The following is a 14,677-nucleotide window of genomic DNA, read 5'->3' as shown; positions in this document are numbered from 1 at the left end:
AAACTCTCCTCCTTTGGTATCCATGGAAATCTCCACGCATGGCTGGTGGACTTCCTCTCTGGTCGTAGTCAACGTGTGGCCCTGAATGGGTTTCTCTCATCTCCTCTTCCTGTTCAGGCTGGAGTTCCCCAAGGTAGTGTTCTGGGCCCTGTGCTTTTTCTGGTCTTCATCAATGATCTCTCTGACTCTCTTGAAAATCCTCTCTATCTCTTTGCTGACGACTCTACTCTCTGTCGCTCCATTCCTCATCCCTCAGATCGGCAGTCTGCAGCCTCCTCACTCTCTGCAGACCTGGACAAAATCACAGACTGGTCAAACAAGTGGAACATGTCTTTCAATCCTGACAAATCTCACACTCTTACAATGTCTCTCCGAAAGGACCGACTGGAAAACCCTCCCATCTACTTTCTCAACAATCCTCTCCAAGAAGTTCTGTCACTCAAGCTTTTGGGTCTCACTATCTGCCATGATCTTTCTTGGGAAAACCACATTTCCAAGCTGGCCTCCAAAGCCAGTCGCCGACTGGGCATCCTCCGTCGTGCGAAGTCCTTCCTTGGCACACCTGAGCTCCTCACCACATACAAGGCTTTCATCCGCAGCTCAATGGAATACTGTTCCCCCCTCTGGGCTGGTGCTCCTGCCTCACACCTTGCTCGGCTTCACGCTGTTGAGGCCAAAGCTTTCAGAATCATTGGAATCTCCTGCGATGTAGTCAACACCGAGGGCCTTTCACTCACTCACCGCAGGCAGGTTGGTGGTCTTTCTGTCTTCTACCGACTCCTCTCCGGCCTTGCTCCCCCAGCTCTCTCTGTGCTCTGTCCCCCCAATATTCCTTCAGGTCGCACAAGATCTGCCTGCAACCCTCTTCTGGTTAAACTGCCAAAGTCTAGGCTCCCTGCTCACCTTCACTCTTTCATTCCCCTTTTCTCCCGCCTCTGGAACAAACTCCCCCACTCCCTTCAATCCCACTCCTCCCTCCAGGTCTTTAAAACAGCTGTTCACCACCATCTCTTATCTTCCCCCATCGAAAACCTTGATCTTTTCTACCCCCGGTAATTCACCCCAGAGTCCTTGCAGTGTTCATATGTTTTAATCCTCTCCCACCTCCCCCCAAGTCCTCCCGATGTCCCTGCTCTCAAATGTTGTGTTTGTGTCCTTCCCCCTCTCTTTTGTGTCCTTCCCCCTCTCTCCCCATCTTGTCTACCGCTCCCCTTGTTTTTTGTGTTTTGTGTGTCGGTTTGTCTTTTTGTGTGATTAATGTTAGCTCTTTCACGAGCCTCGATCTTGTATACAAAAAAAGAAAAAAAAGAAAAAGAAAAAAAAAAGCACCCAGGAATCTAAATCCCATTGAACACCTGTGGGGAGATCTGTAAACAGCAGTTGGGAGAAGGCACCCTTCAAATCTGGGAGAACTGGAGCATTTTGCACAAGAAGAGTGGGCCAAACTGCCAGTAGAGAGCTGGTGGAGGAAGGTCATTCATAGCTATAGGAAGCACTTGACTGCAGTTATTTTGTCCATGGCTGTGCTACCAAATATTAAGTCTTGGGTGTCAATAATTTTGTCAATGCCATTTCTTTTTATTTTCTGATTTTAAAGGATATTGTTGCGAATATGGAATTTGGCCTCCATATCCGCTTGTGAATATTCCCCTATTTCCCCAATACTCCCCAACTATCCCCAATCCCCCATTCCCTAGTCCCATTGCCTGTAAATAACACTCTGTAGAACCGACCTTCCCCTTTTTCCCCCATTAAATGTCGTGCCCAGGTCCACCGCATCTCACGTAGACAACTTTCGGACATCTTGCTAGTTATTCTTAGTCTATGTCAGTTAAGGACTCGTTTCCATTAATTCTGACTCTTCGTTGCACCAGAATGTGATTATATGGCACCAGTAGTGAGTTTAGGACCTTCCCATACCTCCTCCCATCTTCTTCCCCAAATAACAACTACAAACAACAACAACAACAACAACTACAGCTACAACAACAACAACAACAACTACAGCTACAACAACAACTACAGCTACAACAACAACTACAACAACGGCGCGCGGGGGGAGTGTGCGTCCTCACACCGGCTCGGTTAGCCGCCATGACCATGCGCTCCATGGGGTTACCACGAAGGGGCTCCCTGTCAGCCCCCCGTCAAGGGCGGAGCTGGTAACCCCCCCCCCGCACGCACCCAATGAGAAGCAACGAGCCGATTCCATCTGGGGCGGAGCTAACGAGCCGAGGGCGTGTCACTCCCCGCCGGATATACGCAGCCACTTGCCGGACGTGACGTCAGATGCGCCCCCAGCTTGGAGAGAGAAGTTGCCACGTCCGAGCGCTGAATACCTCCCCGCATCTCTGGACCGGACCGGGTCGATTTTGCCCCTGAGCCAAGGTGCACCTTGAGCCATCGAAGACCCGTTTTCCTTGCCATCAATCCCCGTGTGAGTCAGCCTTGTCCCGTTTATCTGTCGTCTGTTGGGGTTAATATAAGTGTGTCTAAGTGCCTGTCTTTCTATGATGTCCCTCTTGTAGTTGTAATCTAACCTTCCGCCTTAATATAATCTCCTCCGGAGGTCTTGAGAACCGTATCCCTGGTGTCGTGTCATTTTAATCCCAGCCGTGTGTCTTTTCCTTCATTGACCTAGCGTAGCGCGACTAGTCAACGTTCGAGCAGAATCGGGTAAACTGTGCAGACGTGGTCATACCAAACCGCCCGGTAATTCACCCCAGAGTCCTTGCAGTGTTCATATGTTTTAATCCTCTCCCACCTCCCCCCAAGTCCTCCCGATGTCCCTGCTCTCAAATGTTGTGTTTGTGTCCTTCCCCCTCTCTTTTGTGTCCTTCCCCCTCTCTCCCCATCTTGTCTACCGCTCCCCTTGTTTTTTGTGTTTTGTGTGTCGGTTTGTCTTTTTGTGTGATTAATGTTAGCTCTTTCACGAGCCTCGATCTTGTATACAAAAAAAGAAAAAAAAGAAAAAGAAAAAAAAAAGCACCCAGGAATCTAAATCCCATTGAACACCTGTGGGGAGATCTGTAAACAGCAGATGGGAGAAGGCACCCTTCAAATCTGGGAGAACTGGAGCATTTTGCACAAGAAGAGTGGGCCAAACTGCCAGTAGAGAGCTGGTGGAGGAAGGTCATTCATAGCTATAGGAAGCACTTGACTGCAGTTATTTTGTCCATGGCTGTGCTACCAAATATTAAGTCTTGGGTGTCAATAATTTTGTCAATGCCATTTATTTTTATTTTCTGATTTTAAAGGATATATTAAGTTCTGAATCAAAAACAAAGGTTCTCTAATATGTTACGGATTCGGCCCTTTCGTGGTGGTGGTTTTCATCCACGTGAAACATTTCTGGTTAGGTATTATTATTCTTATCGGGGTTGGAAGGAAACGGCGATTATTGTTGTTTAAAGTAAATGGTTATTGTGATTAAAAGGTTAAAATTGCTCATGATAAAAAGGAAACAGGAAATCGGATCGTGCACCGGAAGACGTCGAGCAAAGAGGAAGAGGTCATGAGGCAAAGGTCCGTACCTAGCATGGTCGAGCGTACATCGTGAGTGAACTTTGAGTCCTTGAAAGGAATATCGTGCGATAGGTGTTATCGCCGGAATATTGAGGAACCTGCATAGTCAGGTATCGGCATTGAGGTTCCGGCGAATCCTTGCCTAGAGGCTCTGGCTCGAGTGAGAGCCGTCCGCCATTCTGCCCCGCATGCTGCGTCCACCGAAGAAGGTTTTGGTACGCGGCAACTTTTCTCATCCTCCGGCCGTCTGCTGGGGATGCGTGTGTGTAACAGTGGCGTTTGAAGGTTACACGGCGGTTCGCCGATTGAACGGCGAACGTGTACGTCGGCGCGCGTCTTTGGGGATTTTCCATTCTACCGCGAGTTTGCTGGGTGTTGGACCACGTGAATTCTGTGCCGCTTCGACCGCCTACGCCTCCATTGATCTTGATCGGACATTGTTCCCACGATCGCTGGAGCGAATCAACTTTGCCTTGGAGAGTTATTGAGACATTGGGGAGTGCCGTGAGTTTGAGATAAGTACTAGATAAGATGGTACCATCTTAAGATTTTGATTGTCTGGATTTGCTGTCGTTATTGGTGATGTTATTCCTGTGTGACTTTTAATATATTATTGGTTTGTTTATAACCATTGGTGTGGTTTCCTTATTGATTTCGACACGGAATAATATAAAATTTTCTTCCGTGGCTCCTCCCGGGGTTCGGAGGGATACCGAGACCAGGAGGTCGGGGTGGAACACGTAACATATATTAACAGTGAAATAAAGAATTGTGGAAACCAAATACTTTTGTCAATTCCACCTTATTTTTCGAGAAAATTGTGAGTTATTTGAAAAAAAGTGCAAGGGTGCCAATATTATTGGCCACGACTGCATGTGTGTATATATATATTTATATATGTATATATATATATATATATATATATATATATATATATACATATATATATATATATATATATATATATATATATATATATATATATATATATACACACACACACACACACGCACCACACACAACAGGACACCGACCGACCCGCGGAATCAGCACCCATGTGGCGATGGCGTCTCCACGGCGCTCGCGGCGGATGATGTGCACGTGCAAACCGCGGGAGGTGGTAAAGTGCTTTCGGCACACACCTGGTACATGTTGGTGGCTGTGGGTTGGGGTGAATAAAATTGCGGAGGACCTTGTGATTTCCTCATATATATACGATATACACGTATTGTTCTTTATTCTTGCAGTTACTTTTCGAGCCCTACTTTGGTTATGTGAGCCTCATAAGTCCAGCTCAAGGTGGTTCCCAAACCCCCAATGAGGTCGTGAAAGGTCAGAATTGTCAACTCGACTATAAAGGCAACTGGAAAATAATTTGCGTAATCATCATACAAGCAGAAGAAAACAAACTCAAGTCTACTTCAAAATTACTTCGATTACGTTATAATTATATGTAATGAACATCTCATGTATGCTTGACACATTTACCTTTACCATGCACAGGTACAGTAAAAGGTGAACTCCTAATTGTTAATTATTTTATTCCACAAACAGTCTGAGACTGAGAGTGACTTGTAAGTCAGGACTACTCAAGCACAATAAGAAGCAATCGAGAGAATCCTCCCCCCCCCCATCGTGCCCCCCTCCAGACTAGCCCCCCTCCCACCCCTTTCCACTCCAGGTTGGCAGACAAACTCTTCTCACAAACCATTCTGCTCCCTCCCCTCCACAGCCCCATCCCAACCGCATCGCCGCCTCCCTATCCAAGCTCAAATCTAATCTGCGATCCCGCGGGACGGGATCAGATCCAGGCGCTGCAGAGCAAAACTCCTCGGACACAGAAACGCGGATCGAGAACTCCGCATCTGATCGATTAATGGATTCGATCCACGAACCTGGAGCCGAGGAAAGCACTCCATATGTGGTCGGGGTTTAGGCGTCGATGCCTCGAGGCGGCTCCATGAAAGAAGAGTATATCTTGGTGGGAAAAGATGATGGGTGATGGTGAGAGGTGAGTTAAAAGGTTGTTTACAGGGGGCGGGGCAAAACTCCTCCCATGTGCTCGGAAGCCCCTCCCACTTGTCCCTCCCTTCTGCTCTCTCTCTCTCAACCCTCCAAAATCTTTCTCCAAAGCCCACCCTCGCCGCACCCCCCCCCCCCGGAATCCCGGACGCCCATTGCCTTGAACGCGTGTCCTGGTGGAGTATCTGCCGCCCGAGCCATGACCACCGAAGAAGCGAAGCTCCAGAAGGACTCGTCTCAGAGCAAAGCAGGAGGTCCGATGACGCCGGCGACCGAGACCACGTCGGCGGGAAAGAGCAAGAAAAGCAGTGGAGGCATCAGGAGACCTGAGAAACCTCCGTACTCGTACATAGCACTGATCGTCATGGCGATCCAGAGCTCCCCCGCCAAACGCCTCACGCTCAGCGAGATCTACCAGTTCCTGCAGAGCCGCTTCCCGTTCTTCCGCGGCGCCTACCAGGGCTGGAAGAACTCGGTGCGTCACAACTTGTCGCTCAACGAATGTTTCATCAAACTGCCCAAGGGGCTCGGACGGCCAGGTAAGGGTCATTACTGGACCATAGACCCGACCAGTGAGTTCATGTTCGAGGAGGGCTCGTTCCGCCGCCGTCCGCGGGGCTTCCGCCGAAAGTGCCAGGCGCTCAAGCCGGTGTACGGCTACGGCTTCGGCTCGCACATCCTCCCGCAGTTCGAGTTCCCGGGTGCGTGCGGCGCCGCCTCGCTGCCGGGAGAGTGCGGGCAAGGTGTGAACGCGTGCGGGGTCGGCGTCGGCGCTCTGTGCGCCGGAGGAATCGCAAACTCCACGTCGTCGTGCGGCAGCTTGGGATCCGTGCTGGACTCCGTGGGACACCACCATCCCCACGGCGGGCAGGCGCCCGGCACCCCGTACGGCCTGCAGACGTGCGCGGCGCACGTCTCTCACCTCGACTTCTCGACGCACGGAAACGCGTCCCCGGCGCTGGACGCGCATCATCACCACTCTGGGTACCCGCCGAGTTCGGGACACGCGACCTGGTTCGGCACTTCGGCTTCGGGATATGGGAAACAGGGCTCTCTCGGCACTTGCGGGGCGCCGCCCTTACAGCACGGCCTCTCCGTGCCTTCGCTAGAAGCTTCGTACGGACAGCACGAAGTTCTGGATGTTGGCGGTAAGTCTTCCGGTGAGCCTCCTTGTGCGTCATCGCACAGGTATCATTTACTGGTACATGATCATATATACCAGGAAATACAACTCCAAAATGCGATCCTCGTCACTACTTATCGCATTATTACATGTCATTCGATATCCTAATATCATTTAATATCGGTTCAGGAAATCCTTTTAACTTCCACATTACACGAATAGCTTCGAAGTGAAAGGTGCTGCTTAACCCGTGAAACTTAAACAAAAACAATAATATAGTTTATATCATTGTTTTTGTTTACAACAATAATATACAAAAACAGTAATATAGAATGGTATATGAACCAAAACACACACACACACACACATAATCAGAATAATGTATGAACACATGTTTTTTTCTCTATTCAAATGTGAGTTAATTACTTTCCATGCCAATCAGCCAGGGATTCCCCTGCAAAAAATTGGAATGTTAAGTGCTTGTACTATAATATGCAACATTTTCATACAAATTAATCGTCGAAATACAGCACTTTCAAGTGTTTATGCGTTATTCAGATTCATCCTGTATATATATATACACATGGGTGTGTGTGTGTGTGTGTGTGTGTGTGTGTATGTGTGTGGTGTGTGTGTGTGTGTGTGTGTGTGTGTGTGTCCGTCGAAGGATATATATATATATGTATATATATATATATACTAGCTACGCTCGCCTCACCAAGCGTCGTTACAGAGGAACGTTTTAGCTGAGGATAATGACTGTACCTGAGTTGCTGTATTGTCATGATTTTCACCAATCATAATACAAACAATTATTTTGCACAAATTTATTTGTAGTGTTTGTGATATTACATTTTTATAAGCAATTTAGGTTGAAGATTTAGGTTGAAAAAAGAAAAAAAATTCAAAAAAGAACCCCCAGCACATGCATACGGGAGAGATAGATGCAGACTGTAAGTTTGGGATGAATACACCTCACCACCACGTAAATAAAAACACCTCACCACCACGTGATTCAAAACACCTCACCACCACGTTATTAAAAACACTTCACAACCACAAAAACAAAAGTTTGAGGGAGTAGTTCAGTAACAATACAGACACTGCCCACATATGTAGATATATAGATAGATGACTGTACCTGAGTTGCTGTGTATTCATGGTTTACACCAATCATAATACAAACAAATATTTTGCACAAATGTATTTGTAAAATACGTGATATTACATTTTATAAACAATTGAAGATTTAAGTTTGGAAAAAGAAAAAATTCAAAAATATTTAGAAGTATTATTATTATTATCTTTTTACTTTTCAAAAACAATACCCACGGGAGATATAGATGCATACCAGAATTTGGTACGATATTACAAAAGTTTGAGGGAGTAGTTCAGTGACAAGACAAGACAGACACTGCACAGATATATATATATATATATATATATATACAATATACATACATACAATATACATACATACATACATACACACACACAATCAATAATAAACTCAGATGGCGTTATAGAGTGTCCACTTTCTGTCTGGGAATTCGGTGGTTCAAACCCGACTGTGTTCTTACCAAATATTTTGTATTCTAAAAATTATTTGTACATAAAAAATAAATACATAAAATTTTAATTTTTAAATCATAAAATAATTTGTACGTAAAAATAAAAATCATTAAAGTACATATTGCTTTCTTGCTTGTCGCTCAACATTTCAAAGGACAGAGCATGGTCAAACAGCACTGTGAAGGGAATAGCAATCACCCATTATAACCTTTGCCAAGAAACTGCTTAAGGAGCAGCAACACTCAAATAAAGAGTATGGTGTATCAAATCAAATGTAATCTGCATTCATACCTTCCAAGTTGTTAAATCTGTCTCTTTATTTCTGTATTTATTGCATTTATAAGTTAAAGCTTCCATGAGCCTTGCTCTTGCAGAGAAGTTTCATTGAACGACTTGATATAACTGAAGAAATGAATATATGAATAAAATTAGTGCAAAGTCGGACGTAAAAGTGACATGAAGGAAACTGGCGTTTCTCCACATAATCGGACCTTTTACAATAATTTAAATCTATTAATTCAATCGTCACCCTGATTGTATTTTGGTACTTGTGTTAGGCCACAGACTTGTTGATCACATCTTGTATACCGGAATATTGAGTATTCATTCTGTTCAAACTCTCGTTAGTTCCTGGCATGAATGAATGAGATGAAACATCGAATCCTCCTCCTCCTACTCCTACTTATTGGCTTCTCTCCACCACCTTTGCAAAGCAACTCGACTGAATTAAAATTGTAAATTTCCACAGAAAAAAAGGAAAGTTAACATGCAAAGAAAATTACGTTTTTTGTGTAAACTTCAAGGTGGTCAAGCGTATAGTCCAAGTTCATAATATATGTCTGAAGCATATACAAGCCGTAATTCCAACATCAAATCCTGCGCACTGTTTTGATCGATATTTTAAAAAGTGTTTTTTTTGTGAAATTTATATTATTGTTGCCTTCACATGAATGAGTGGATTTACAAAATACACGGTGTATAACACCTTAACACCTGCATGAGCCAAATCCGTGCTTTTATCTGGCGATAAAGAAGCGAAAAACAAAAAATCAACAACAGTACAAGAAATAGAAAAATTGACTGCAAAAATATTATTTCAAACAAATCCTGTATTATAGTTCACTGTAGGCTGTAGAAATGCATAAACGACATACGTGACCGATGCATGTACACAGTGATGCATTTGCGGTGAAAACCCTCGGGATGCACATTTTGTTCACTCAGCGTAAAATCCAGGCGTTTGCATACTCAAGGTTTGTATCACATTTTTTTCCAAGTGACCTCATGAACTCTATTGTCACGGATTTCAACGATTGGATTCATCCGCCGAGTGTGGGAGTGTGGTGTGTTCTTCATTTTCCTTTTCTTAATCGCAAAATAAACAACCTGCAATGACGATACAAACAGTCTGTAAGTTCAATGATTATATTCGGATTGACAATGTTTGTGAAGATAAATAGGTTATTTCTGCAACTGTGTTTATGTTTCACTTTTTATGTCGTTGTAAACACCACACACATGCATTGTTGTAAACATTATTGTAAACATTATTGGAAACAACATAAATACATAGCAACATAAATACATATCCAAATGTGTGTCCGCCATGAAAAAGAACACTTTATATAAAGAAAAAAGGTACATATTGCTTCCTTGTTTGATGCTCAGCATTTAAAAGAATAAAGCATAAACAAACAACGAACGCAAGGAAGGCAATAGCAAACCACCCAGTATAACCCTTGCCAATAAACTACTTCGAGAGCACCAATGCTCTCAAAAGAGTGTGGTACAGGCTGTTTAAAATTAAATGTATACACATATTTGCATGTGTTCATCTATTGCATATATATATGTTTGTATACCTATATATATATATATGTATGTAATGTATGCGTTCATCCCTGTTATATGTAACGACCTAATAGCTTAGGAATGGAATATACGAGTGAAAATAGTGCAACGTAAAAATCAATGACTGATATCAAGGGAACAGATATTCCAATGACTGTGATATCAAGGAAACTGATATCAAGTATCATCTATATGTATATATATATATATATATATATATATATATATACTATATATATATATATATATGTCTTCAATTATAATGTACATATATCTTCTATCTTCTACCTTCTTCTGCTTCTTCTATCTATCTTCTTCTATCAATCTATCTTCTATCTATCTATCTTCTATCTATATATATATAAAAGAAAGTTTTTGTTTGTTTGTTTGTTTGTTTGTCTGCACGTGCTAATCTCCTGAACGGTGAAAGATAGGAGGAAACCTTGAAACAAAAAATGACGGGACGGGCCCCAGGAAGGTTATAGGCTAGGTGCGAGGCCGGTCGACGCCGCCTCAGCTGGGCTGGGCCCATTTCACAATTAAAAGCTGAGCTGAATTATAGTAATCAATCTTCTACGGCCACGAGTAAAAGCTGAATTATAGTAGTAAATTCATTCAAAAAGAACTAAAAAAGTCGGGACGGGCCCCGGGAAAGTTTTAGGCTAGGTGGCGAGGCTGGTCGAGGCCGCCTCGGCCGGGCTGGGCCCATTTCGCAATTAAAAGCTGAGCTCAGTTATAGTAGTCAATATTCTATGGCCGCGAGTAAAAGATGAATTATAGTAGTACAACCTATGTACAGAAGATTAATTTCATTCAAAAAGATCCCGGGCAATGCCGGGTGCATTCAGCTAGTATTATATATATATATATATATATATATATATATATTATATATATATATAATATATATATATAGATTATACATATATATATATATATATATGTATATATACATATATATACATATATATATATATATATATATTTATATATATACATATAACCAGCCTCATTGTCATTGTATTGTAGCTACTTTTATATATGGTTATGGACTAATTTATCACTCTTCAATTATAATGTGTGTATATATATATATATATATATATATATATATATGTATATATATGTATATATATGTATATATATATATATATATATATATATATATATATATATATATATATATATTATATATATACACATTATACATAAATATATATATAATATTATACATATATATATATATATATATATATAATATTATACATAAAATATATATATATATATATATACATATATATATATATATATACATTATACATATATATATATATATATATATAAATAAATGTACATTATAATTGAAGAGTGATAAATTAGTCCGTAACCATATATAAAAGTAGCTACAATACAATGATAATGAGGCTGGTTGTCCACGAGGTTAAAATATGGTACATATGCGCATATATGTTATAAAATGCGCATGTATAAAAATGACAATAAAATCATTTTATCATATACATGGTAAAATCACAACACAGTATTGTTAATGTAATTTATTGATTTATTTAACTTTTGAGCTGCACGAACGTTTTAGTTTGTAATCCAGTGAAGGATGCATGTACATGAGCTGACGATTCGCCATTCTGGGTTTCGCAGCGCATTTGCGAATCTCACACGTTCGCAATAAAAACAAACCTCGCAATGTCGATCGGAAGATGAAAAGAAGCACTCTGAATTTACAATAAAGGTCAACATTATATATAGATGTTTCTTTCTCGAAAAATCAAACTTTTTATCAACAAGTTACATTTTCACAGTACTATGTTGTGTAAAAGTGCCATAATTTTAGAAAGCACAAGGCCAATGTTCGATTGACACTTGCTTACTGAATTCACTTTTCACGAAGTCAATTTGTCACGTTTGAAACTAATCCTTATGTATACGCACTCATATGATCAGTGATCAGTAAGTCCCTGTCCTGGCATTAAAAAGTCAAATAACGAAATTCCTATGTCAGGTTATCAGCGGGGTTTTATTGCTGTAACGTGGTGAAAAATTGCCGTGCTAGCCAGTTAATAACACATTATGAAATTTTTTTTGCAAATGCTTTACCGGAAAGGAGCAATTTTTAAAGTTTACCGATGTGTAAAGGACTATGAAGTGCAAAATTGATAACTACAGGTAACGATTCAGCAGTTCAATCACGGTTACTGATTTATCTCCAACATGGTTTATATCGCAGTCATAATGGAAAAGTGAGACAGGTATATTTGCAACCTGACAGAACATGTCAATTACCAAGATTCGTGAAATGTATTTTTCCTCGTTTATCCAAACACGGTATCCTTTAAACTGACCAATTGCGGTCTTCTTTTTTTATAATTCACTTTTGGCAACCGACTAGCCCGTCAACCCTCATACACCCTACATCGGTATTGGAATCTGAACATAACGCTACAGCACACTGACGTGGTCGTAAGGGCTCAGACTAGCAACATGAGTGGTTTACGTATTTGCACTTTGTATGATAAGTTCTGTTTACACACGAGGAGGTGGGGAGGGGGTGATATACCTGGTGCTACCCAGGAGTGAGAGGTTGGTATACCCGGAGCTGCCAGGCTGGGTGAGCATTTCCTGGCAATTGTTTCGGGACAAGGTGGACATTGAAAAGCTATGGAGTCATTGGCCTCAAGGTGATTATCTTTTTCCTGCAGGTCGGCTGCTGAACCGCCTTACCCCACATCCAAATATACATTTTATAGCGGCCTTTGATGGCCTAAACATGGAAATCAAGGCCAAAGTGTGATGGCTTAATACCCTGTCCAGATTCTGAAATACGTAGACCCAAAATTTTTAGCTTCTTTGTGCAATGGTTCGTCCATGAAAAATAATGTACAAACACTTGAAAATATTTCTAAGATATAATTAGCAAGAAATATTATTTCATATATATGCATATATACACTACATGACCAAAAGTATGTGGACACCCCTTGTAATTAGTGGATTCGGCTGTTTCAGCCACACCCATTGCTGAAAGGTATATATAATCAAGCACACAGCCATGCAATCTCCATAGACAAACATTGACAGTAGAATGGGTCATACTGAAGAGCTCAGTGACTTTTAACGTGGCACCGCCATCGGATGCCACCATTCAACAAGTCAGTTCATCAAATTTCTGCCCTGCTAGAGCTGCCCCGGTCAACTGTAAGTGCTGATATAGTGAAGTGGAAACGTCTCGGAGCAACAACAGCTCAGCCGCGAAGTGGTAGGCCACACAAACTCACAGAACGGGACCGCTGAGTGCTGAAGCGCGGAGTGCGTAAAAATCGTCTGTTCCATGGTTGCAACTCTCACTACCGAGTTCCAAACTGCCCCTGGAAGCAACGTCAGCACACCAACTGTTCGTCGGGAGCTTCATGAAATGGGTTTCCATGACTGAGCAGCCACACACAAGCCTAAGATCACCATGTGCAATGCAAGTGTTGGCTGGAGTGGTGCAAAGCTCGCTGCCATTGGACTCTGGAGCAGAGGAAACCCGTTATCTGGAGTGATGAATCATACTTCACCATCTGGCGAGTCCGATGGACGAATCTGGGTTTGGCGGATGCCAGGAGAACACTACCTGCCCGAATGCATAGTGCCAACTGTAAAGTTTGGGGGAGGAGGAATAATGGTCTGGGGCTGTTTTTCATGGTTCGGGCTAGGCCTTTTAGTTCCAGTGAAGGGAAATCTTAACGCTACAGCAAACAAAGACATTCTAGACAAATGTGTGCTTCCAACTTTGTGGCAACAGTTTGGGGAAGGCCCTTTCCTGTTTCAGCATGACAATGCCCCCATGCACAAAGCGAGGTCCATACAGAAATGGTTTGTTGAGATCGGTGTGGAAGAACTTGACTGGCCTGCACAGAGCCCTGACCTCAACCCCATCAAACACCTTTGGGATAAATTGGAATGCCAACAGCGAGCCAGGCCTAATCGCCCAACATCAGTGCCCGACCTCACTAATGCTCTTGTGGCTGAATGGAAGCAAATTCCTGCAGCAATGTTCCAACATCTAGTGGAAAGCCTTCCCAGAAGAGTGGAGGCTATTATTGCAGCAAAGGTGGGGACCAACTCCATATTTATGCCCATGATTTTGGAATGACATGTTCGATGTTCAGGTGTCCACATACTTTTGGTCATGTAGTGTACATATACATGCATACAGTATATGGGGAAAAAATTATATTCGAATGAAAGGAGGGTGTAGAGGTATCACGCAAAACGTTGAGCTATCTAGCCTGGTCTTGATTCCAAATCCGACTATAAACTGTTGGATTGGTGCAACACAGGCGGGGTGTTGTATTACAATGTGTGCTGTTGTTAAGCTTGGTGTCCCATCTGCTAGCATTAGTCAGTCGATGTTAATATCCCACAGTATCCTTCGCAAAGAGTAGGTAAGTTATCGCCGGCACTTTGAACAAATTACAAAATACTGCCACCTTCAGTCCCAAAACTATCCTTGGCCGACCAGAAGGTAGAAATAATTGGATTCTTGATGTTTTAGATGGCGAAGGTGTGTGTGTGTTTTTCTTG

General features: G+C 42.4%; 1 protein-coding gene across 2 annotated transcripts in view; it reads left to right on the top strand.

Annotated features, from left to right (window-relative positions):
• The first annotated feature begins 5,328 nt into the window (after positions 1 to 5,328).
• The window catches only part of LOC137416355 (forkhead box protein F1-A), a 79,083-nt gene continuing 69,734 nt past the window's right edge, over positions 5,329 to 14,677 (top strand). Inside the window, exon 1 of one of the 2 annotated variants that reach the window (XM_068101903.2) lies at positions 5,329 to 6,695. In XM_068101903.2, the coding sequence (XP_067958004.2) occupies positions 5,582 to 6,695 (1,114 nt within the window). In that variant the 5' untranslated portion in view covers positions 5,329 to 5,581. Of the gene's footprint in view, positions 6,708 to 14,677 lie in introns of both variants that reach the window. The other variant, XM_068101902.2, reaches the window with a different exon arrangement.

Source organism: Myxine glutinosa, chromosome 9, assembly GCF_964187855.1.
Source record: "Myxine glutinosa chromosome 9, kmMyxGlut1.1, whole genome shotgun sequence".
In the NCBI taxonomy this organism is placed as follows: domain Eukaryota; kingdom Metazoa; phylum Chordata; class Myxini; order Myxiniformes; family Myxinidae; genus Myxine; species Myxine glutinosa.
Note: the sequence above shows the minus strand (reverse complement) of the source record. Positions and strands in the feature narration are given on the sequence as shown.